Source organism: Cololabis saira, chromosome 21 (assembly GCF_033807715.1).
Source record: "Cololabis saira isolate AMF1-May2022 chromosome 21, fColSai1.1, whole genome shotgun sequence".
Lineage (NCBI taxonomy): Eukaryota > Metazoa > Chordata > Actinopteri > Beloniformes > Belonidae > Cololabis > Cololabis saira.
In genome coordinates, this window is record NC_084607.1 from 35,558,607 (window position 1) to 35,581,065 (window position 22,459).

Here is a 22,459-nt window from a genome sequence, read left to right on the forward strand (position 1 = left end):
CTTAAAACTCAAAAAAGACTCATCACTGGAAAAAAAAACAATTTTCACCTGTTTCAAGTTGATTTTCACTTAAAATAAGTAGAAAAATCTGCCAGTGGAACAAGATTTTTTTGCTTGTAATAAGAAGATAAATCTTGTTCCACTGGCAGATTTTTCTACTTATTTCAAGTGAAAATTTACTTGAAACAGGTGAAAATTCACATTCACTGATGAATTAATTCATTGATGAAATGACATAAGGGATGGAAAGGGGGGATGGCAGTTTTACAGGGGGGATGATTTGGACCGTTTTTATTTCAGGGGGGATGATTTGGACCGTTTTTATTTCAGGGGGGATGAAATCCCCCCTCAACTCCAGTACTGTATGTACGTATGTAAATGTATATATTGAGTTGTATTATACGTACAGTATTTGTGTATCAATATCATCACGGCAGTAGCTCAGGTGGTAGAGCGGGTCGTCCAATGATTGGAAGGTTGGCGGTTTGAATCCCGCACCGTTGCTGTTGTAGTGTCCTTGGGCAAGACACCTTGCCCCGTGTGAATGTTATTATTATATCTCTATTAATATATATTGATTTATAGTCATATGTAGATATGTCCATATATAGATTTATAGTAATTTTTATGGATATAATTGGAGGTAAATATATGAACCAGTGTATATATAGCATATCTACTCTTATATAGTTATTCAAGTATATTGTTATATCAATGCTGTCTATTGTTCTCTATTATATTGTATTATTATAGTAAAGTAATGATATACATTATAATTACCTCTATTAGTACATACATACAGTACATAGAGGCACAACTTAATGCTGGGCGTTTGTTTTGTTTGCCTTGATTTGTTTGATTTTGACTATATTTATATATACATATAATTGATTATATCACTGTATTGAACAGGTATTGAAGTAGGTATGGGTGTTTTATAAATAAGCTTATTGAAACTCGTCTTGTTATATGTAAGACTCCGTTTCGAGCATGTTGGTGGATCCGTGAGGTCTGCCCAAGCGCTGTACATATATATATATATATATATATATATATATATATATATTCTGTTTTTTTACTTTTTTGTCCTCCTTTTTTATCATGCATATTTGAAATCAACGTGTCCCCATCAGGTTAGCAGAAGCAGACCCGTGGTGTTGTGAGGGCTGTGACGGAGGGCTGATAACAGCTTCAGTGACAGAGCAGGGCTGACAGCAGCTGCTGATAACAGCTCCAGCCCCGTGGATAAAAGCTGCAGCTGCAGCGCGGCTGCTTCACTCCATCACCATGACCCTGACGGCCTGCAGACTGCTGGCCGTGCTCGTGCTGCTGCACCGCACTGCAGGTGAGCATGAGGAACAACACCCTCAACTACTTTCTCTCATGTTAATGACTCTACTCAATCAGGGAAAGTTACACTTGCATTAACCAGTGCAACAATATACAGGACTGTCTCAGAAAATTAGAATATTGTGATTTTCTGTAATGCAATTACAAAAACAAAAATGTCATACATTCTGGATTCATTACAGAACAACTGAAATATTGCAAGCCTTTTATTATTTTAATATTGCTGATCATGGCTTACAGCTTAAGAAAACTCAAATATCCTATCTCAAAAAATTAGAATATTCTGGGAATCTTAATCTTAAACTGTAAACCATAATCAGCAATATTAAAATAATAAAAGGCTTGCAATATTTCAGTTGATTTGTAATGAATCCAGAATGTATGACATTTTTATTTTTTTAATTGCATTACAGAAAATAAAGAACTTTATCACAATATTCTAATTTTCTGAGACAGTCTTGTAGAGCAGATGGAGTTAATATAGAGATAGTATGGTGTAAATAAGTATATATTTCTATAAATATTTATATGGGCATGTGTGTACAAATATATAGAAATACTCAACTACGTGTATGTATAGGTAAGTGTGTGAGTATAATTATAGTATAGTTAGTTATTATAAATACTTATAAGTTAGACCCTCCAGAAAAATGCGGGCAAAACCCTTGATTATGCGGGCTAAAATCTTTGATTATGCGATGAAATATGCAGGGTTTTTGTATGATTTTATGCGGTGAAATTGCGAAAGTTGTGAAATAGTTGCAAAATATGCGGAAAGTTGTAAAATATGCGAAAAGTTACAAAATATGTGAAAAGTTGCAGCATATGCAGGAAATGTAATAAAGGTGATTGTTCCTGTTCTAACTGGGCTACTACTGAATAAAAGAGATTTTAGTGACTTCCTATATCCCGGTGGAAACAAGCTGCATCGCAGACAGTGCAAATTTTAGTAATTTTTTATTGTCTCAATTTAAGCATGGCTTAAACATTCCTGAGTAACAAAATTGTAAAATTAAATAATTGCTTCCTGCTTTATGAAAGTTAGACTTAATCTGTTATGCTACAATATTGCTCCCAAGTATGTTTCTTGAAGCTGGTGAAATCCTGGAATGGCTCCGCCATTGATTACTTTTTCATTCAGGAATTTCCTCATTGTAGGATTGTCGCTTTAGAGAGTATATTGACAGCAGTGCAGGTGGCGACTCAGGTCTCACAAATCTACAAACAAAAAATATTTTTTTTTTTCAAACTTTTTAACTGTATTTTCACTTATTTATTCTCTCTTTCACTCACACTCTCACACACACGCAGCTAATGTTATTCAGTTAAACACAATTCAGGACATGTATTGTAAAAGGATTTATTTTAATTGGGCTATTTTTAAATACACACACACACACACACACACACACACACACACACACACACACACACACACACACACACACACACACACACACACACACAGCTCTTCCTCCAGCTCTTCCTCCATCTCTTCCTCCAGCTCTTCCTCCAGCTCTTCTTCCAGCTCTTCCTCCATCTCTTCCTCCAGCTCTTCCGAGTCGAGTCTGAGACGTTCCCAGGCCAGCCGAGAGACATATGGCCCTTTTCCACTAGTACCACTACCACCTCAGCTCGGTTCTACCCGCCACGGCCCCGTCTTGCGCTTTTGCACTAGGGGCTGAGACGGAAAGAGCCGTGCCAAGCAGATACTTTTTCTGTAACCATTCTGGCGAGGTTCTAACACTGAGCCGGGACTATTTCTGACGTCATCACCCTCCACGCCACTGATTGGTCGGGGGGCGGGGCCGTCATCACACTACAGGCCTCTGATTGGTCGGGGGCGGGGCTGTCATCACCCTCCACGCTACTAATTGGTTGGGGACGGGGCCGTCAGACGTTTGAATCAGAAACTCCCTAGGGAGGAGGGACATGCCTGGAACACCTCCCTAGGGAGGAGGGACATGCCTGGAACACCTCCCTAAGGAGGAGGGACATGCCTGGAAGACCTCCCTAGGGAGGAGGGACATGCCTGGAACACCTCCCTAGGGAGGAGGGACATGCCTGGAAGACCTCCCTAGGGAGGAGGGACATGCCTGGAACACCTCCCTAGGGAGGAGGGACATGCCTGGAACACCTCCCTAGGGAGAAGGGACATGCCTGGAACTCCTCCATAGGGAGGAGGGACATGCCTGGAACACCTCCCTAGGGAGGAGGGACATGCCTGGAACACCTCCATAGGGAGGAGGGACATGCCTGGAACACCTCCATAGGGAGGAGGGACATGCCTGGAACACCTCCATAGGGAGGAGGGACATGCCTGGAACACCTCCATAGGGAGGAGGGACATGCCTGGAACACCTCCCTAGGGAGGAGGGACATGCCTGGAACACCTCCATAGGGAGGAGGGACATGCCTGGAACACCTCCATAGGGAGGAGGGACATGCCTGGAACACCTCCATAGGGAGGAGGGACATGCCTGGAACACCTCCCTAGGGAGGCGTCCAGGAGGATCCGGTACAGATGCCCAAGCCACCTCAGCTGACTCCTCTCAATGTGAAGGAGCAGCGGCTCGACTCCGAGCTCCTCCCGGGTGACCGAACTCCTCACCCTATCTCTAAGGGAGCGTCCAGCCACCCTGCGGAGGAAACTCATCTCTAAGGGAGCGTCCAGCCACCCTGCGGAGGAAACTCATCTCTAAGGGAGCGTCCAGCCACCCTGCAGAGGAAACTCATCTCTAAGGGAGCGTCCAGCCACCCTGCGGAGGAAACTCATCTCTAAGGGAGCGTCCAGCCACCCTGCGGAGAAAACTCATCTCTAAGGGAGCGTCCAGCCACCCTGCGGAGGAAACTCATCTCTAAGGGAGCGTCCAGCCATCCTGCGGAGGAAACTCATCTCGGCCGCTTGTATCCGTGATCTCGTCCTTTCGGTCACTACCCAAAGTTCATGACCATAGGCAGTGTTGGTCAAGTTACTTTGAAAAAGTAATTAGTTACTGATTACTGAACCAAAAAAGTAACTGTAAAAAAAGTAAGTTACTGATTACTTATTTTCAAAAGTAATTAGTTACATTACTAGTTACTTTACTTAGTTACTTTTCAAAAACATGATGCACAACCTGAATACACTTTACTGGAACAATATAAAACAATAGAACTCTCAGTTTAATTATATTCTTTGTGCATATTCCACCATATAAAATTAAATAACAATAAGTAAATTAAACGGTCTATTTTTAAACTTGTTTTTATTATTTTCAGTCTTAAATGTATGCACATTGCGTCAGGCAAAATACAGCTCTCTCTGACTTGAACTACAATATAACCTGCGACAAGCTTCTTCAATTCAGCTGCACTAAGTCCCGTTGGTCTTACATCTAGTTTCACCTGTTTAGCAGCAGAGGGGCCACCGGCAGTTCTCCCACTGGAGTCTGATGAAGCAGCCAGCGCTGCAGCCCCAGTGGGGGAGGAGGAATCCGGGGGTCTCGCAACGAGCTTTCCTCCCACACAGACTTTACAGCGGACCAGAATGTTTTTATCACTTTTGACTGAGTCAAACTCAAAATAATGTCTGTAATTCCAGGCGTTAAACGCCGCATGCTCCTGCTCTCTCTTGCACTTCATGTCGTCTCTGGTTTACCACTGAAGGCTGATTTATGGTTCCGCGTTATACCAACGCAGAGATTACGGCGTAGGGTACGCGGCGACACGCCCCGTACGGAGCGCGTCGCCGCATACCCTACGCCGTACCCTACGCCGTACCCTACGCCGTACCCTACGCCGTAAGCTCTGCGTCGATTTAACGCAGAACTATAATTCAGGCTTAACTTTGCGCCGCTCATATGTCAGTATGAGCGGCGCAAAGTCATGAGATATTTTCACAAAACAAATACTGCATTTAGTAACGCAGTAACGCAGCCTTCTTTCATAAAAGTAAAGGTAATCTAATTACTGTTTTTGCAATTGTAATCCCTTACTTTACTTGTTACTTGAAAAAAGTAATCGGATTACAGTAACGCGTTACTTCTAACGCGTTTCTGCCCATCACTGACCATGCGTAGATTGACCGGTAAATCGAGAGCTTCGCCTTTCCAGCTCCTTCTTCACCACGACGGTCCGGTACATCGACCGCATAACTGCAGACGCTGCACCGATCCGTCTGTCAATCTCCCGCTCCATCGTTCCCTCACTCGTGAACAACGAGATACTTGAACTCCTCCACCTGAGGCAGGACTTCTCCACCCACCCGGAGAAGGCACGCCACCCTTTCCCGGTGGTGAACCATGGCCTCGGTTTTGGAGGTGCTGATTCTTATCCCTGCCGCGCCGCACTCGGCCGCAAACCGCCCCAGCACATGCTGAAGGTCCCGGTCCGATGAAGCCAACAGGACAACATCATCTGCAAAAAGCAGAGACGAAATCCTGTGGTTCCCAAACCGGATCCCTCCGGCCCCCGGCTGCGCCTAGAAATCCTGTCCATAAAAACTATGAACAGGACCGGTGACAAAGGGCAGCCCTGCCGGAGTCCAACATGCACCGGGAACAAGTCTGATCTACTGCCGGCAATGAGAACCAGACTCCTGCTCCGATCATACAGAGACCAGACAGCCCTTAATAGAGGGCCCCGGACTCCATACTCGCTGACCCCCCACAGAATGGCACGAGGGACACGGTCAAATGCCTTCTCCAGATCCACAAAACACATGTAGACTAGTTGGGCAAATTCCCATGAACCCTCGAGCACCCTGCAGAGGGTATAGAGCTGGTCCAGTGTTCCACGACCGGGACGAAAACCGCATTGTTCCTCCTGAATCCGAGGTTCAACTATCGGTCTAATCTCCTCTCCAGTACCCTGGCGTAGACTTTCCCGGGGAGGCTGAGAAGTGTGATCCCCCTATAGTTGGAGCACACTCTCCGGTCCCCCTTTTTAAACAGAGGGACCACCACCCCGGTTTGCCACTCCAGCGGTACTGTCCCCTTCCTCCATGCGATGTCGCAGAGGCGTGTCAACCAAGACAGCCCTACGACATCCAGAGACTTGAGGTACTCAGGGTGAATCTCATCCACCCCCGGTGCCACTGAGGATCTTACGAACCACCTCAGTGACCTCGGCTTGGTTGATGGATGAGCACGCCCCAGAGTCCACACCCTCTGCTTCCTCAGTGGAAGGCATGTCAGTCGGGTTGAGGAGATCCTCGAAGTATTCCTTCCACCGTCCGACAATGTCCCCAGTCGAGGTCAACAGCTCCCCACCCGCACAGTAAACGGTGCCGGCAGAGTACTGCTTCCCCCTTCTGAGGCGCCGAGCGGTCCTCCAGAATTTCCTTGTGGCTGACCGGAAGTCTTCCTCCATGGCCTCCCCGAACTCCTCCCAGACCCGAGTTTTTGCCTCCAGGACCGCCCGAGCCGTGGTTCGCTTGGCCTGCCGGTACCTATCTACTGCGTCAGGAGTCCCACAGGCCAACATAGCCCGGTAGGACTCCTTCTTCAGTCTGACGGCATCCTGTACTTCCGGTGTCCACCACCGGGTTCTAGGATTGCCGTCACGACAGGCACCGGAGACCTTGCGACCACAACTTCGAGCTGCCGCGTCGACAATGGAGGCAGAGAACATGGTCCACTCGGACTCAATGTCCTCCGCCTCCCACAGGATCCGAGAGAAGTTCTTTCCGAGATGAGAGTTGAAGATGTCCCTGACAGAGGGCTCAGCCAGACGTTCCCAACAGACCCTCACAATCCGTTTGGATCTGCCCGGTCTGTCCAACCTCCTCCTCCGCCAGCACATCCAACTCACCACCAGGTGGTGATCAGTTGACAGCTCAGCCCCTCTCTTCACCCGAGTGTCCAAGACATGCGGCCGAAGGTCAGATGAAACGAAAACAAAGTCGACCTCCGGCCTAGGGTGTCCTGGTGCCACGTGCACTGATGGACACCCTTATGTTTGAACATGGTGTTCGTTATGGACAAACCGTGACTAGCACAGAAGTCCAACAACAAAACACAGCTCGGGTTCAGATCGGGAAGGCCGATCTGAACCAATCACGCCTCTCCAGGTATCACTGTCATTGCCCACGTGAGCGTTGAAGTCCCCCAGTAGAACAATGGAGTCCCCAGTTGGAGCACTATCAAGTACCCCTCCCAGGGACTCCAAGAAGGCCGGGTACTCCGCACTGCTGTTCGGCCCGTAGGCACAAACAACAGTGAGAGACCTTTTCCTGACCCGAAGGCGCAGGGAAGCAAACCCTCTCGTTCACCAGGGTAAACTCCAACACATGGCGACTGAGCTGGGGGGCTATAACCAAGCCCACACCAGCCCGCCGCCTCTCACCCTGGGCAACTCCAGAGTAGTGGAGGGTCCAGCCCCTTTCAAGGAGCTGGGTTCCAGAGCCCAAGCTATGTGTGGAGGTGAGCCCGACTATCTCTAGCCGGTATCTCTCAACCTCACGCACAAGCTCCGGCTCCTTCCCCCCCAGCGAGGTGACATTCCATGTCCCCACTGTGAGGGTTTTAGTCCAGGGATTGGGTCGTCGAGGCCCCGCCAAACCCCAGATCTGCTACCCAGATCACATGGCACCGGCCTGCCATGGTCCTTCCTGCGGGTGGTGGGCCTACGGGAAGGCAGGCCCACGTCGCCATTTCGGGCTGAGCCCGGCCAGGTCCCACGGGCAAAGACCCGGCCACCAGGCGCTCGCCTTCGAGCCCCAACCACAGGCCTGGCTCCAGGGACGGGGGGGCCCGGTGACGCCGATCTGGGCTACGTTACGGTCCTCGCTGTCTTCCTCTTCATTCAGTTACACACAATTCAGTATTAATTAACATAATTGTAAAAGCATATATTTCAATCATGGAATATTTACATTCACGCGCACACACACACACACGTTAAACCCCTTTCCCATTCAATTTAACACGTACCCGTTCAGGACTGAGCAGCTTCCACTAACCTTGGTTCTTGCAGCCCTTGCAAGGGTTTTGGAGGTGGAAGCCTCGCTGAACGTGAGTTGTTTGGCTATAATCCTTTCCTCAGCTGCAGAACACTTGCTCTTGTGTTTCATGCAAGCAAAGTGGTTTATCACCGTCGACTTTAGGCTGATTTATGGTTCCGTGTTACACCAACGCAGAGCCTGCGGCGACGCGCACCGTACGGCGTAGTTCTGCGTCGATTTAACGCGGAACCATAAATCAGGCTTGACTCTTGTGCTCCAACACACAGTTGCACGGGGTGCAGAATAGTTTCCCCCACTTTCGTGTAAGAGATCAAGATACTGGTTTGCCCGGACTTTAGCAGAAATGTTTGTTGGTACAGTAAGTGAGATGGATTAGATTTTTCCGTCATAGTGATTGTCTGTGTTCCTCTGTCCACACGTTCATGCAAGACACTGTGAATGCGGCGCAAGCTGGTGACCATGCGCATCGCAGCACCATTTCCCTTTTCTTCCACCCAACTTTATGCGGAAAATATGCGGGGATTGTGAAATCAAGCAAGCCCCGCACAATCAAGCGCCATTTGCTTGATTATGCGGGAAATTCTGTGATCTGGAGGGTCTAATAAATGATTAGTGAATGGGGGTAGGATTAAATAAGTTTACACTTCTTTTGCACATGTAAATTAAGATATTAAGTGTTAAAGTATGAAATTCTTTGTTTTGTTGTTTTTGTTGTTTATTTTGTTTTCTTATCTTCTCTTTTAATTGTTGTCTTTTACATGTACAAAATAAAAAATAAAAAAACAAAAAACAAATAAAAAACAAGATAAAGCTCTGCTAAAATCATTAGATGTGGTCTCAAAATCAGTCGTTAGTTCATTTTTCATTTTCATTTTATTCTTTATTTCATTCAAAAAATAAAACAAACAATTCAATACAAATACAAATACAAATGTTCATAAATTGTGAATGAAAAGGGAGCAGAAGGAAGAAGAATCTTATCTAATCTGCCCCTTTTTCCAAGAAATAAATTCACAAATAACATAAATAAAAAATAAAAAACAACAACAACTAAGTAAATAAAAAAATAAAAAAAAATAAAATAACTGCCGTCTATGGGTATGTCAATCAAACTTAACTAACATATTTCATTATATTTACTTAACATACAGGCTTTAATTGTTCTTTTGAATGTAATGTTTGATTTGGATTCTTAGTTTTCTTTATTCAGATTGTTCCATAAACTGATTCCTTTCACAGAAACACAACGTTCCATCAATTTAGTCCTGAATCTTGTTTTTTTTTTTAAATCTCTGTTCCTTTTAAGTTATACTTGCTTTCTCTTTTTTCAAATCTTTTCTGAATGTTGATTGGTAAAGTTTTTTTATGAGCTTTAAACATAATTTGCTGAATACTATTCATTATAAAACCAGTTAACTCGTGTCAAGAATGAGCGGACTTGTACCCAGACATTTTGATTTGATTTGATTTGATTTATTTTATTTTTGTACATGTAAAAAAAAAGAAACTACACTTCATGAGAAGTTTAAGAAAACAAAACAACAAAACAAAGAATTTCATCTTTTAAAACTTGCTATCTTGATTTACCAGTGCCAAAAAAGGAGTAGGAAGAAGTGTAAATCCTGCTCAGATAACCTTCCTGTGGTTTCAGGTGTGCTGGGAGCCGACGCCAGGAGCTCCATCATCGGCGGGAAGAACTCTGTGAAAGGCAGGTGGCCGGGGATGGTCCACCTCACCATCACCACGGAGACCGGCTCCCCCAAGTGGCGCTGCGGCGCCACCATCGTCAGCAAGAAGTGGCTGCTGACGTCAGCGCACTGCTTTGATGAGTACGCATGAGTCTGCTCGTCCCGGCCTGTCCTCTGCTTCCTCCTCTGTCCCCCAGCTTCACCCCGTCTGTCGCAGCTCTGCCTCCCGTCTCTCCATCGCTGCTAGCTGTCCAAACCCGGACAAGCTCGTGTTGTAAAGAGATCCTGCCGAGCCCGAATCCCGGCCTGAATCCCCTCAGTCACGCCGCCGCCGGTGGCATCCCCCCCTGAAATAAAAACGGTCCAAATCATCCCCCCTGAAATAAAAACGGTCCAAATCATCCCCCCCTGAAATAAAAACGGTCCAAATCATCCCCCCTGTAAAAATGCCATCCCTCCTTTCCATCCCTTATGTCATTTCATCAATGAATGTAGTTTTACTGATATTTCAACATTTAGAGTCATCACCAGAAAAATAACACCAGAAAAATAACTTATTTGTTTTAAATTTTCACTTGAAATAAGTAGGAAAAGATTTATCTTCTCATTACAAGCAAAAAAATCTTGTTCCACTGGCAGATTTTTCTACTTAAGTGAAAATCTACTTGAAACAGGTGAAAATTGTTGTTTTTTCCAGTGATGAGTCTTGTTTTAAGTGTAATGAGATTTATTTACTAAAATGACAGATTTTAACTAGGAATAAGACAAATATTCTTGTTAAGATTTTGAGTTTTTGCAGTGATCCATTTTACTTATCCTGTGAAGGACAGAGTCATATTGATAAGTTCAGAAAAGTGTTTTTTATTGTTGTGTTTTGATGTATTTGATGTAAGCCCAGTGGATATTTAAAGCTTACAGAAGGCTGCATTTAAAGGGGACCTATTATGAAAAACACGTTTTTTCTTGTTTTAACATATATAAAGTGGTCTCCCCTCACCCTGCCAGCACAGGGGAGACAAAATACCATGAAATTCTGCAAGCTCTCTGACCCCCGCCGGACAGAGTCCCCCAGTGTCACGTGGTTTTTTTTGAGCCGATTAAAATCTGCTCCCGTCGTGACATCACGACGGGAGCAGATTTCCATAGGTTCAGCCTCCGCTGCTGAAACCACGCCCACAACCAGCTCTCTCGGCTGCTGGAGCGGTGCTTCCTTCAGCCAGTCGGACGCGGCGCCGCTGCGGAGCGGATCCGGGTTAAATCATCCAGGTTCCCGGGTGGTTTGGGAGCTGGGTCCTCGGGGGTCCGTCCCAGGCTGGAACAGCTTCACCCTCCGAGATTTTCAGGCAAATCTGTCGGTTTGATCACCGGTAACGGGCGATGCGCCGCGGATGCGCTCCGGAGCCGATCTGTGCGCCCGCCGTGGGGTTGCGGCGCCCGTCGCGCAGCATCCGCCGGGTAGATCCGGCTGAAATTCCGCTGGTCGGTCCCCGGGAGTCCCTGTTACCAGTCCAGGCCGGTTCCTGCGGTCCCGGCCGGTCGGAACCGGTCAGATTCCCCCGTTAAAGTCGCGGTGATGCGCGCTGCTCCAGCAGCGCTGCTCCCGGGCGCCCAGCGTGGCTCCAGGGCCGACATGACCATTTTAAGACAGCCAATAGTAGACAGTGAATGGACAATGGGAGGAAACAGACAGAGAAACAGACATCGGGGTTAAAAGGTCACACATGTGACATTTCAGTTAAAGAAGAACTAATCTGTGGTATGCAGAAACAAACAGACATCTTTAGCTTAAAGTTTTTAAAAGCAACGGGTCACATAGGTCAAATGCCTTCCTGACTAGAACAGGAACTTCATGGGGGTCTTGAAACAGATGCGTCCAACTAACCCTCCAGTTAACCTCAAAGACAATGAGACAGTTGTTAACAAAAATGTGACAAGCATGTGGAAAACAGGCAGTTTTCCAAGCTGACCTAATAAACCGGATTCTGATTCTGATAGTTTCATAAGGACAAGACTAATTCAAAGGTTTGATTAATCTCACACTTACCTCTACAAAGGCAACATGAAACTCCCTTCCTCTGACATTCTTTCCCTCTCCGAGATGTTGGATGGTTCCTGTCTCCCCTCGTACGTCATCAGGACCAACCGGCCCTCCATTCTTCCCTCCATCTTCTTTATTTAGCAAACCGCTTATTTCATCATGTCTTCACGCTCTCTTATCCCCGCCTTTTCTATCGTCCCATCTCCATGCCTGCCTGGCCGGCTGGTACAGAGCCCTCCCTCGTCCTCGCTGGTACAGGGGGATGGCGCCGCCTGCTTTTATGAACGAGTTCGCTTACATGTTTACTAGCTTCTACTCTTGATGTCTCAGCTTTTCATGTCTCACCTGCTGTAGTCAGGTCTCTTTGCTCCGGAGGTCGCCTTCGCCTTGCAGTCAACATGCTCATGGCACTTTTATACTAGTACCTACTCAGCACGACTCGACTCGCCTCCACTCGCCTTGTCCTCGTTTCTTTTTAGACACCCAGATGAGAATTAGGAGGGTCGGAGTGAAGCTGCTGTGACGTTTTTGATTGTGTGATCTAAATGAAGAAGACAACAACACTAAAGATGTAGAACCTGGAGGAGATGATAGATGTGCTGCTGGGTCTGTGGCTTGTGTTCAATATCAAGTTAAACAATGAGAGTGAAACAAGCTTCAAGCAGCGTGTTAGTTTGTCTCTGCTGCTGAAAAGTCAGCTGGAGCCGTGAGCAGCTATGAAGTGACAGAGCTCCTGGTAGATCTGGTCGTTCCTTATCTCCCGTCTACATCCCTTTTTAATTCTCTCCTCAGCACCAGGTTTATGAACATCTGCACCTCAGAGTTGGATCAGAAACAGACTTCTGCTGCCGTTGATGGTTGAATAAAATGAAGAAGAATCCGTCAGTCTCTTTCTCTGATTTCCTCCTCCTGACTCAGACGTCTGACTCCAACCCCCCGACCAATCGGTGGCCTGTAGTGTGATGATGTCAGATACAGCCGACTCAGCAGCTTAGAACCTCGGCAGTTACAGAAAAGTATCTACTCGGCACGTTAGACCCCTAGTGGAAAAGCGCAAAACCGGTTGAGGCGAGTCGGGCTGAGTAGTAGGGCTGTAACAATATATCGTGCCACAAACTTTTGCGATACAAAAATGTCACGATACGTGTCGTGGAGGTGACAAACTGTATGGTGTAGAGTTAAGCCTTACCTTATTAAATTAAACCTTTTTGGGGTGGTGAGTAGGATAAACACGGGGACAACTTCTGCTGAGTTCCAGTGTACTTTAATGTCCCTCAACAGTGTAGGATTTTAGAACATCAACACAGCACCTAGTGCCGTACTGTGGCGTATCACTCCGCCCAATCTAAAACAGACTAATCACTACAGATAAACTGACTAGTGTCATTATAGTCCCTGATTTACATCACAATATAAAGAATAGATTTATAAAATAATGAACCATGAATTACCAAAATAACCTTCTTAACAAAAATAAATCTCCTCTTACACTTATAAGGTGAGCATGAATCAATCTTTTTTATGATGTAAAATTGTATGTATTTATTTACTTTTATCTATTTATTTAATCTTAGTTGTTAAATTTCTGGAAAAGAAAAAAGTCAAATCATACATGAGAGAAACTATTCAGTTTGTGTCTAAATATTTGTACTTGTATGAAACTGAAGATCATAATGTAAACCTGACATTTACTTTTAGTTCAGTTTGTGGAAAATGGTTGGCTTGGCTTTCTCTTTAAAACTTAAACAGTTATAAAGCATTACAAACTGTAACAATAGGGCAAACGTACAGCATTGTTTTGTATTTTGTGTCTTTCAAATAAAAGACTATTTTTTCCAGTCATATGTTCCTCATTCAAGGTTGTTAAAAAAATACTGCTATTATATCGTATCGTTACCGTGACCTCAGTATGGTGTATCGTACCGTATCGTGAGATCAGTGTATCGTTACACCCCTACTGAGTACGTACTAGTGGAAAAGCGCCAGACTCTTCTGCATATCTGATCCAGCTGTCTGGCAGGGTTACGGTGAAGGAGGGTCGGGGTAACTCCCATCATGTGCATGTGTGCGTCGCCAGGTCTCGGAAGCCGGTCCTTCGCCGGAGCGGCGCCTGGCTCGGCGCACTCAGCCTGCAGAACGGGGCTGATCGGTACATGTTCATAGACAGCCTGGTCCGTCACCCTGAGTACAGAAACCTGGGCGACCGCTACGAGAACGACATCGCTCTGGTCAGGCTCCAGAAGGAGGTGAGGTTCCCCTCGCAGGTGAAGACCGTCAAGCTGCCCGACGGCGCCACAAACGACCTGGACTCCTCCGAGTGCTGGATCACCGGCTGGGGGCAGGTGGGCAACGCAGGTGTGTTTACCGCCGGCCTGGACACCCACACAAGCACACCTAATATCACTAATATCATCCCCTCACAGCAGTACGTATGTCACTCCGGGGTGACATTTCGACTTTTTTTCGAAATTATACTTCAACATTTATCTCAACATTTCAGCTTTTTTCTTGACATTTAGAATTTTTCTCGACATTTTGACTTTTTTCCTCAACATTTTGACTTTTTTCAAAATGTGCATAATGAAAGAAAAATCTTCCTCCACTAAAATATTATTTTTATTTTTCTCCTGCCTGGCCCTAATACTCTCCTGTAGATTCACGTAACAAAAAGTCATGTGGAAAGACATGCTACATTTGCAGAGTTCCCAGTTCTAACTAATATAGAAACATGCAGCATGTGTTGTCTTCATTCTAAGGCTGATACAAGACTTTTCATTTTTTTGCTGCACCAGACATATTTGTTTTTTGTGGTTTTGGTCCAATATGGCTCTAAAACATTTTGGGTTGCCGACCCCTGGTCTAGGCTCTGCGTTGATTTAACGCAGAACCATAATTCAGCCTTTAGTGTGGGGCACCAAGCACCCGTATCTTCCAGAGTGTTCAGAGATGTTCCTGTGGTATGTCCAGGTCTGACCTTTCCCCCGCCAGCTTCACCGTTGTCTGTGTCCCTGCAGTCCCGCTGCCCAAGCCGGAGACGCTCCAGGAGGTGAAGATTTCCATCATGCCTGAGGTGGTGTGTAAGTCCGTGTATCCTCTGCTGCCGGCCAACAGCCTGTGTGCAGGGACCAAGGCTGGGGGCAAGGACGCCTGCGAGGTGAGCTCTTCCAGTCAAACACACCACCAACTCCGGCCACTCGGTGGTGCAGTGGGTTAAGCAAGAGGCTCATATACTGAGGCTACGGTCCTCCTGCAGCGGTCGCAGGTTCAAATCCCTGCCTGCCCACCTCTGCTGCTCTCTCTTTACCCCCTTCCTGTCTGCAACTTGAATAAAGGGCCACTAGAGCCACACAAAAAATACACCACAAACTCCACCTTTCCACCGTCATGAAGACTCGCAGGTTTGAAGATGTCGGACAGCCGACTCAGCCGCTTAGAACCTCGACGGAATAGATACAGAAAAGTATCTTAGACAAGCGCAAAGGCAAGGCGAGTCGCGTTGGGCTAAGTAGGTACTAGTGGAAAAGCGCCATAACAGACCAGAGAGTGGGATCAAACACAAAGCTGTAACACGTCTTATGAGAGGCTCAGAGTAGTGGGTGAGTCCAGTGTCCGCCCTGAAGGGTGAGGGGCATGACCAGATGGGGGGGGGGGGGGGGGGCGCAGGCCAGCACACAGCTCTGGCCTGCAAACATGCACAAAAGAGAAAAAAGGGGGCCAGCACAAGACACTACAGGAACGATGGGCAAAAATTATAGCTATGAGATACTTATAATAAATAAAAATGGAAATGAAGAGGAGAAGAGAAGAAGGGTGAGAGGCACCGCCCAGTGGATCATGTCGGTGCACCCCTGCAGCATAGGCCTATAGCAGCATATCTACCACCAAGCTATATTTGAGACTAACTATTATAGTCTTGTTCTATAGCTGCAACTATGACTACTGACTCTAACACACTAGACTTTACACTAACTAGAGGTTTACTAACACTAACTAGAGGCTTTACTGACACTAACTAGAGGTTTACTAACACTAACTAGAGGTTTACTAACACTAACTAGAGGTTTACTAACACTAACTAGAGGTTTACTAAACACTAACTAGAGGTTTACTAACACTAACTAGAGGTTTACTAAACACTAACTAGAGGTTTACTGAACACTAACTAGAGGTTCACTAACACTAACTAGAGGTTTACTAACACTAACTAGAGGTTTACTGAACACTAACTAGAGGTTTACTGAACACTAACTAGAGGTTCACTAACACTAACTAGAGGTTTACTAACACTAACTAGAGGTTTACTAACACTAACTAGGGGTTTACTAACACTAACTAGAGGTTTACTGAACACTAACTAGAGGTTTACTAAACACTAACTAGAGGTTTACTAAACACTAACTAGAGGTTTACTAACACTAACTAGAGGTTTACTAACACTAACTAGAGGTTTACTAACACTAACTAGAGGTTTACTAAACACTAACTAAAGGTTTACTAACACTAACTAGTGGTTTACTAACACTAACTAGAGTAACTACAGGTTTACTAACACTAACTAGAGGTTTACTAACACTAACTAGAGTAACTACAGGTTTACTAACACTAACTAGAGGTTTACTAAACACTAACTAGAGGTTTACTAACACTAACTAGAGGTTTACTAACACTAACTAGAGGTTTACTAAACACTAACTAGAGGTTTACTAAACACTAACTAGAGGTTTACTAACACTAACTAGAGGTTTACTAAACACTAACTAGAGGTTTACTAACACTAACTAGAGGTTTACTAACACTAACTACAGGTTTACTAAACACTAACTAGAGGTTTACTAACACGAACACTAACTAGAGGTTTACTAACACTAACTAGAGGTTTACTAACACTAACTAGAGGTTTACTAAACACTAACTAGAGGTTTACTAACACTAACTAGTGGTTTACTAACACTAACTAGAGTAACTACAGGTTTACTAACACTAACTAGAGGTTTACTAAACACTAACTAGAGGTTTACTAAACACTAACTAGAGGTTTACTAACACTAACTACAGGTTTACTAACACTAACTACAGGTTTACTAAACACTAACTAGAGGTTTACTAACACTAACACTAACTAGAGGTTTACTAACACTAACTAGAGGTTTACTAACACTAACTATAGGTTTACTAAACACTAACTAGAGGTTTACTAACACGAACACTAACTAGAGGTTTACTAACACTAACTAGAGGTTTACTAACACTAACTAGAGGTTTACTAAACACTAACTAGAGGTTTACTAACACTAACTAGTGGTTTACTAACACTAACTAGAGTAACTAGAGGTTTACTAACACTAACTAGAGGTTTACTAACACTAACTAGAGGTTTACTAAACACTAACTAGAGGTTTACTAACACTAACTAGAGGTTTACTAACACTAACTAGAGGTTTACTAAACACTAACTAGAGGTTTACTAACACTAACTAGAGTAACTAGAGGTTTACTAACACTAACTAGAGGTTTACTAACACTAACTACAGGTTTACTAAACACTAACTAGATGTTTACTAACACTAACACTAACTACAGGTTTACTAACACTAACTAGAGGTTTACTAACACTAACTAGAGGTTTACTAACACTAACTAGAGTAACTAGAGGTTTACTAACACTAACTAGAGGTTTACTAACACTAACTAGTGGTTTACTAAACACTAACTAGAGGTTTACTAAACACTAACTAGAGGTTTACTAAACACTAACTACATGTTTACTAAACACTAACTAGAGGTTTACTAAACACTAACTAGAGGTTTACTAACACTAACTAGAGGTTTACTAACACTAACTAGAGGTTTACTAACACTAACTAGAGGTTTACTAAACACTAACTAGAGGTTTACTAACACTAACTAGTGGTTTACTAAACACTAACTAGTGGTTTACTAACACTAACTAGAGTAACTAGAGGTTTACTGACACTAACTAGAGGTTTACTAACACTAACTAGTGGTTCACTAACACTAACTAGTGGTTTACTAACACTAACTAGAGTAACTACAGGTTTACTAACACTAACTAGAGGTTTACTAACACTAACTAGAGTAACTACAGGTTTACTAACACTAACTAGAGGTTTACTAAACACTAACTAGAGGTTTACTAACACTAACTAGAGGTTTACTAACACTAACTAGAGGTTTACTAAACACTAACTAGAGGTTTACTAAACACTAACTAGAGGTTTACTAACACTAACTAGAGGTTTACTAACACTAACTACAGGTTTACTAAACACTAACTAGAGGTTTACTAACACGAACACTAACTAGAGGTTTACTAACACTAACTAGAGGTTTACTAACACTAACTAGAGGTTTACTAAACACTAACTAGAGGTTTACTAACACTAACTAGTGGTTTACTAACACTAACTAGAGTAACTACAGGTTTACTAACACTAACTAGAGGTTTACTAAACACTAACTAGAGGTTTACTAAACACTAACTAGAGGTTTACTAACACTAACTAGAGGTTTACTAACACTAACTAGAGGTTTACTAACACTAACTACAGGTTTACTAAACACTAACTAGAGGTTTACTAACACGAACACTAACTAGTGGTTTACTAACACTAACTAGAGTAACTACAGGTTTACTAACACTAACTAGAGGTTTACTAACACTAACTAGAGGTTTACTAAACACTAACTAGAGGTTTACTAACACTAACTAGAGGTTTACTAACACTAACTAGAGGTTTACTAACACTAACTAGAGGTTTACTAAACACTAACTAGAGGTTTACTAACACTAACTAGTGGTTTACTAAACACTAACTAGTGGTTTACTAACACTAACTAGAGTAACTAGAGGTTTACTAACACTAACTAGAGGTTTACTGACACTAACTAGAGGTTTACTAACACTAACTAGTGGTTCACTAACACTAACTAGTGGTTTACTAACACTAACTAGAGTAACTAGAGGTTTACTAACACTAACTAGTGGTTTACTAACACTAACTAGAGTAACTAGAGGTTTACTAACACTAACTAGTGGTTTACTAACACTAACTAGAGTAACTAGAGGTTTACTAACACTAACTAGAGGTTTACTAACACTAACTAGTGGTTTACTAACACTAACTAGAGTAACTACAGGTTTACTAACACTAACTAGAGGTTTACTAACACTAACTAGAGGTTTACTAAACACTAACTAGAGGTTTACTAACACTAACTAGAGGTTTACTAACACTAACTAGTGGTTTACTAACACTAACTAGAGGTTTACTAACACTAACTAGAGTAACTAGAGGTTTACTAAACACTAACTAGAGGTTTACTAACACTAACTAGTGGTTTACTAAACACTAACTAAAGGTTTACTAAACAGAAAGGTTTTAAGTTTAGTTTTAAAGTTAGAGGTGGTGTCAGCCTCCTTATCCCAGATTGGAAGTCTGTTATGATCCAGGTCCTGGTCCAGGTTTCTTCCCTCCTAAAGGGGAGTTTTTCTTGCCACTGTTTGGCTTAAGGTTTTTCTCCCACTAGGGAAGTTTTTACCTGCCATTGTTTATGTAATAATTGCTCGGGGGTTTATGTTCTGGTCTCTGGAAAGATCCTAGAGACAACTTCTGTTGTAATAGACGCTATATCAATAAAATAAAATTGAATTGAATTGAATTGGATTTCCCCCCAGGGAGCATGGGGGGTGTTCAGTGAGGAGACTAATCCTGATCCCTCCACAGGGCGACCTCGGCGGCCCGCTGATGTGCCGCTCCGGCGGGGCCTTCGTGCAGGTGGGGATCATGAGCTCTGCCAGCTGCGGCGTCCCCGGCCGCCCCGGCATCTACACCCGCGTGTCCAAACACCTGCGCTTCATCAACGACTACATCCATCAGTACGAGGAGGCCTCGGCTGAAGTCTGAACCCCCACAAGCAATTCCCTTCTTCCTCTCTCCAACAACTCTTAACGCTCTCTCACTCCCATTCCTGCATTAAAGCTTTCAAGCATGGCTCGTGTCTCATGTTCTCGTGCACTCTTTAACTTCTCCAGCGGGGACAGAGAAATGTCCTGTATGGACACTGATGGCACTTCCTGTTGGTGTGAGTTCAAGCGCAGGACTTTAACTTCAACTAGAACCGTTGAGGGTTTGAGCAAGTTTAACTAATCTCCTCTCCCAAACATAAAACATCTTAAACAGGTGTGTTAATGACGTTCCACCAGTGAAGTGGTATTAGAGTGGCTTTAAAGCACATTCTACCCCCACCTTGTGTGCTTTATTTTGTATATGTAAAAGACATCAATTAAAGAGAAGTAAAAAAAAACTAAAAAACCCAACAAAACAAAGAATTTCATACTTTAACACTTAATATCTTAATTTAAATCTGCAAAAAGGAGTAGGAAGAAGTGTAAATTTATTTAATCCTACCCCCATTCACTAATCATTTATTAACAAGTATTTATAATAACTAACTATAATTATACTCACACACCTACCTATACATACACATAGCTGAGTATTTCTATATATTTGTACACACATGCCCATATAAATATTTATATAAATATACTTATTTACACCATACTATCTCTATATTAACTTTAATTACAGTTAAATGTCTTAATTAACTATTTTTATTCATTAATCTTTTTAATTAAGAGCTTGGATGAGATGCTGAAAGTCTCTGCTCTCTGTGACACGTCAGTTTATTAGAAGATAACAGTTTGAGACATAAAACTATTGACATTCCTCTCTGTTGAACTGAATGATTTAGAAAGAAAAACTCTTTTATGGTCCAAGTCCATATTTGGGTAAGTTTAAGTCCATATTTGGGTAGGTTTAAGTCCATATTTGGGTAGGTTTAAGTCCATATTTGGGTAGGTTTAAGTCCATATTTGGGTAGGTTTAAGTCCATATTTGGGTAGGTTTAAGTCCATATTTGGGTAGGTTTAAGTCCATATTTCGGTAGGTTTAAGTCTATATTTCGGTAGGTTTAAGTCCATATTTCGGTAGGTTTAAGTCCATATTTGGGTAGTTTTAAGTCCATATTTGGGTAGGTTTAAGTCCATATTTCGGTAGGTTTAAGTCCATATTTCAGTAGGTTTAAGTCCATATTTCAGTAGGTTTAAGTCCATATTTCGGTAGGTTTAAGTCTATATTTGGGTAGGTTTAAGTCCATATTTGGGTAGGTTTAAGTCCATATTTGGGTAGGTTTAAGTCCATGTAACAGAGCGGTTCTGGAGTCCAGTCGGGGCTGGCCACACCCACAGTGGACTACTAGAAGGTACTGGTTCTGGTACTGGTTTTACCACATCATAGTACACAGTATGCAAGCATTTGACAATCTGCAGGATACTGGCTGGGTGCTACTTCTGGGAAAGTATTCAGTACGCATCAAGGGTTGGAGGTCAAAGGTCGGAGGAGTTAACGATGCCCTGCAGGCCATCGTCCCGTCTAGTGTCGACATCAAGACTGCAAAGGTTACGATGAAGCTTCTACTGCTGGTGCACCTTGTTGCCCCCCCTATCAAATGTGCAATATTTTTAAGATTAGACTTTATCTTGCTTGTGTTCGAATATTTATTATTATACCACGGTCTGTGTGAATACTAGATTCTGATTGGCTGGCAGGTGTAGGTTAAAAATGATAACCTACACCTAGAAAACAGGTTTGGTCAAATTGCCTGGTAACTTTAATATCATTGCGCTGGATCAACTGCCAGGTGGTAACCATGGCAACGGAGATTCAGAGAAGAAGAGCCGACTACGGCAGGACGGTGAAGAGCAGAAGTCTGGCAAATCTTAATATATATATATATATCATATATGTAGCTTAATAATTTAGGAAACTATCTGTGGACTTTGATTCTTTGAAACAAATCTATTTCCTGTTTGTTACTGTAGCATAACTGAGCGGAGCTGAGCGGACTAGAATATCTCCTGTTGCTAAATTGTATCTCAGGTCAGGGCCGGTTCTAGAACATGATGAGTAGGGCTGCATATCAGATCAGAAGGGGTGTACATGTCTGGCACCTTATTCAACACTAAATTATGCATTTTCCCATAATTTCAAGCGGAATGATACTAGCAAAACAAGAATATTTAAAGTGTATTTCAAATGCTTTATTGCAGCAATATTGCTGCAGAACAAAGAAAATGCTACATTTAGTCTGGGCTACCTCACCCATCAGACAATCTAGCAACAGATGTTTCTTACCCTGAAAATAAAACATAGAAATTCAAACTAATTTTATCTATACAGCTCAAAACCATCACTAAACATGACAGTCATTTCAAGCGGAATGATACCAGTCAAACAATAATATTTAAAGTGTCTTTCAAGTACATTTTTGCTACGCCGTGCCCTACGGCGTAGCCTACGGCGTAGGTTTTGCGCCGATTTAACGCAGAACCATAATTCAGGCTTAACGCGCGCG

General features: G+C 43.4%; 1 protein-coding gene across 1 annotated transcript; it reads left to right on the forward strand.

Moving 5' to 3' along the window:
- The first annotated feature begins 1,145 nt into the window (after positions 1-1,145).
- LOC133422803 (tryptase-2-like) lies at positions 1,146-20,034 on the forward strand. Its single transcript, XM_061712906.1, has 5 exons — positions 1,146-1,345; positions 9,948-10,125; positions 14,100-14,377; positions 15,037-15,176; positions 19,768-20,034. Exons 1-5 carry the CDS (start codon positions 1,288-1,290, stop codon positions 19,945-19,947), a joined length of 834 nt encoding a protein of 277 aa, XP_061568890.1. The 5' UTR covers positions 1,146-1,287; the 3' UTR covers positions 19,948-20,034.
- The last annotated feature ends 2,425 nt before the right edge of the window (positions 20,035-22,459 follow it).

Bases quoted from the DNA above. Each gene is read 5' to 3' on its own strand.
- LOC133422803 (XM_061712906.1), top strand. From the start codon at position 1,288: ATGACCCTGACGGCCTGCAGACTGCTGGCCGTGCTCGTGCTGCTGCAC. The intron at 1,346-9,947 runs GTGAGCATGAGG...CTGTGGTTTCAG, and splicing joins GCTGCTGCACCGCACTGCAG to GTGTGCTGGGAGCCGACGCC. The intron at 10,126-14,099 runs GTACGCATGAGT...GTGCGTCGCCAG, and splicing joins TCAGCGCACTGCTTTGATGA to GTCTCGGAAGCCGGTCCTTC.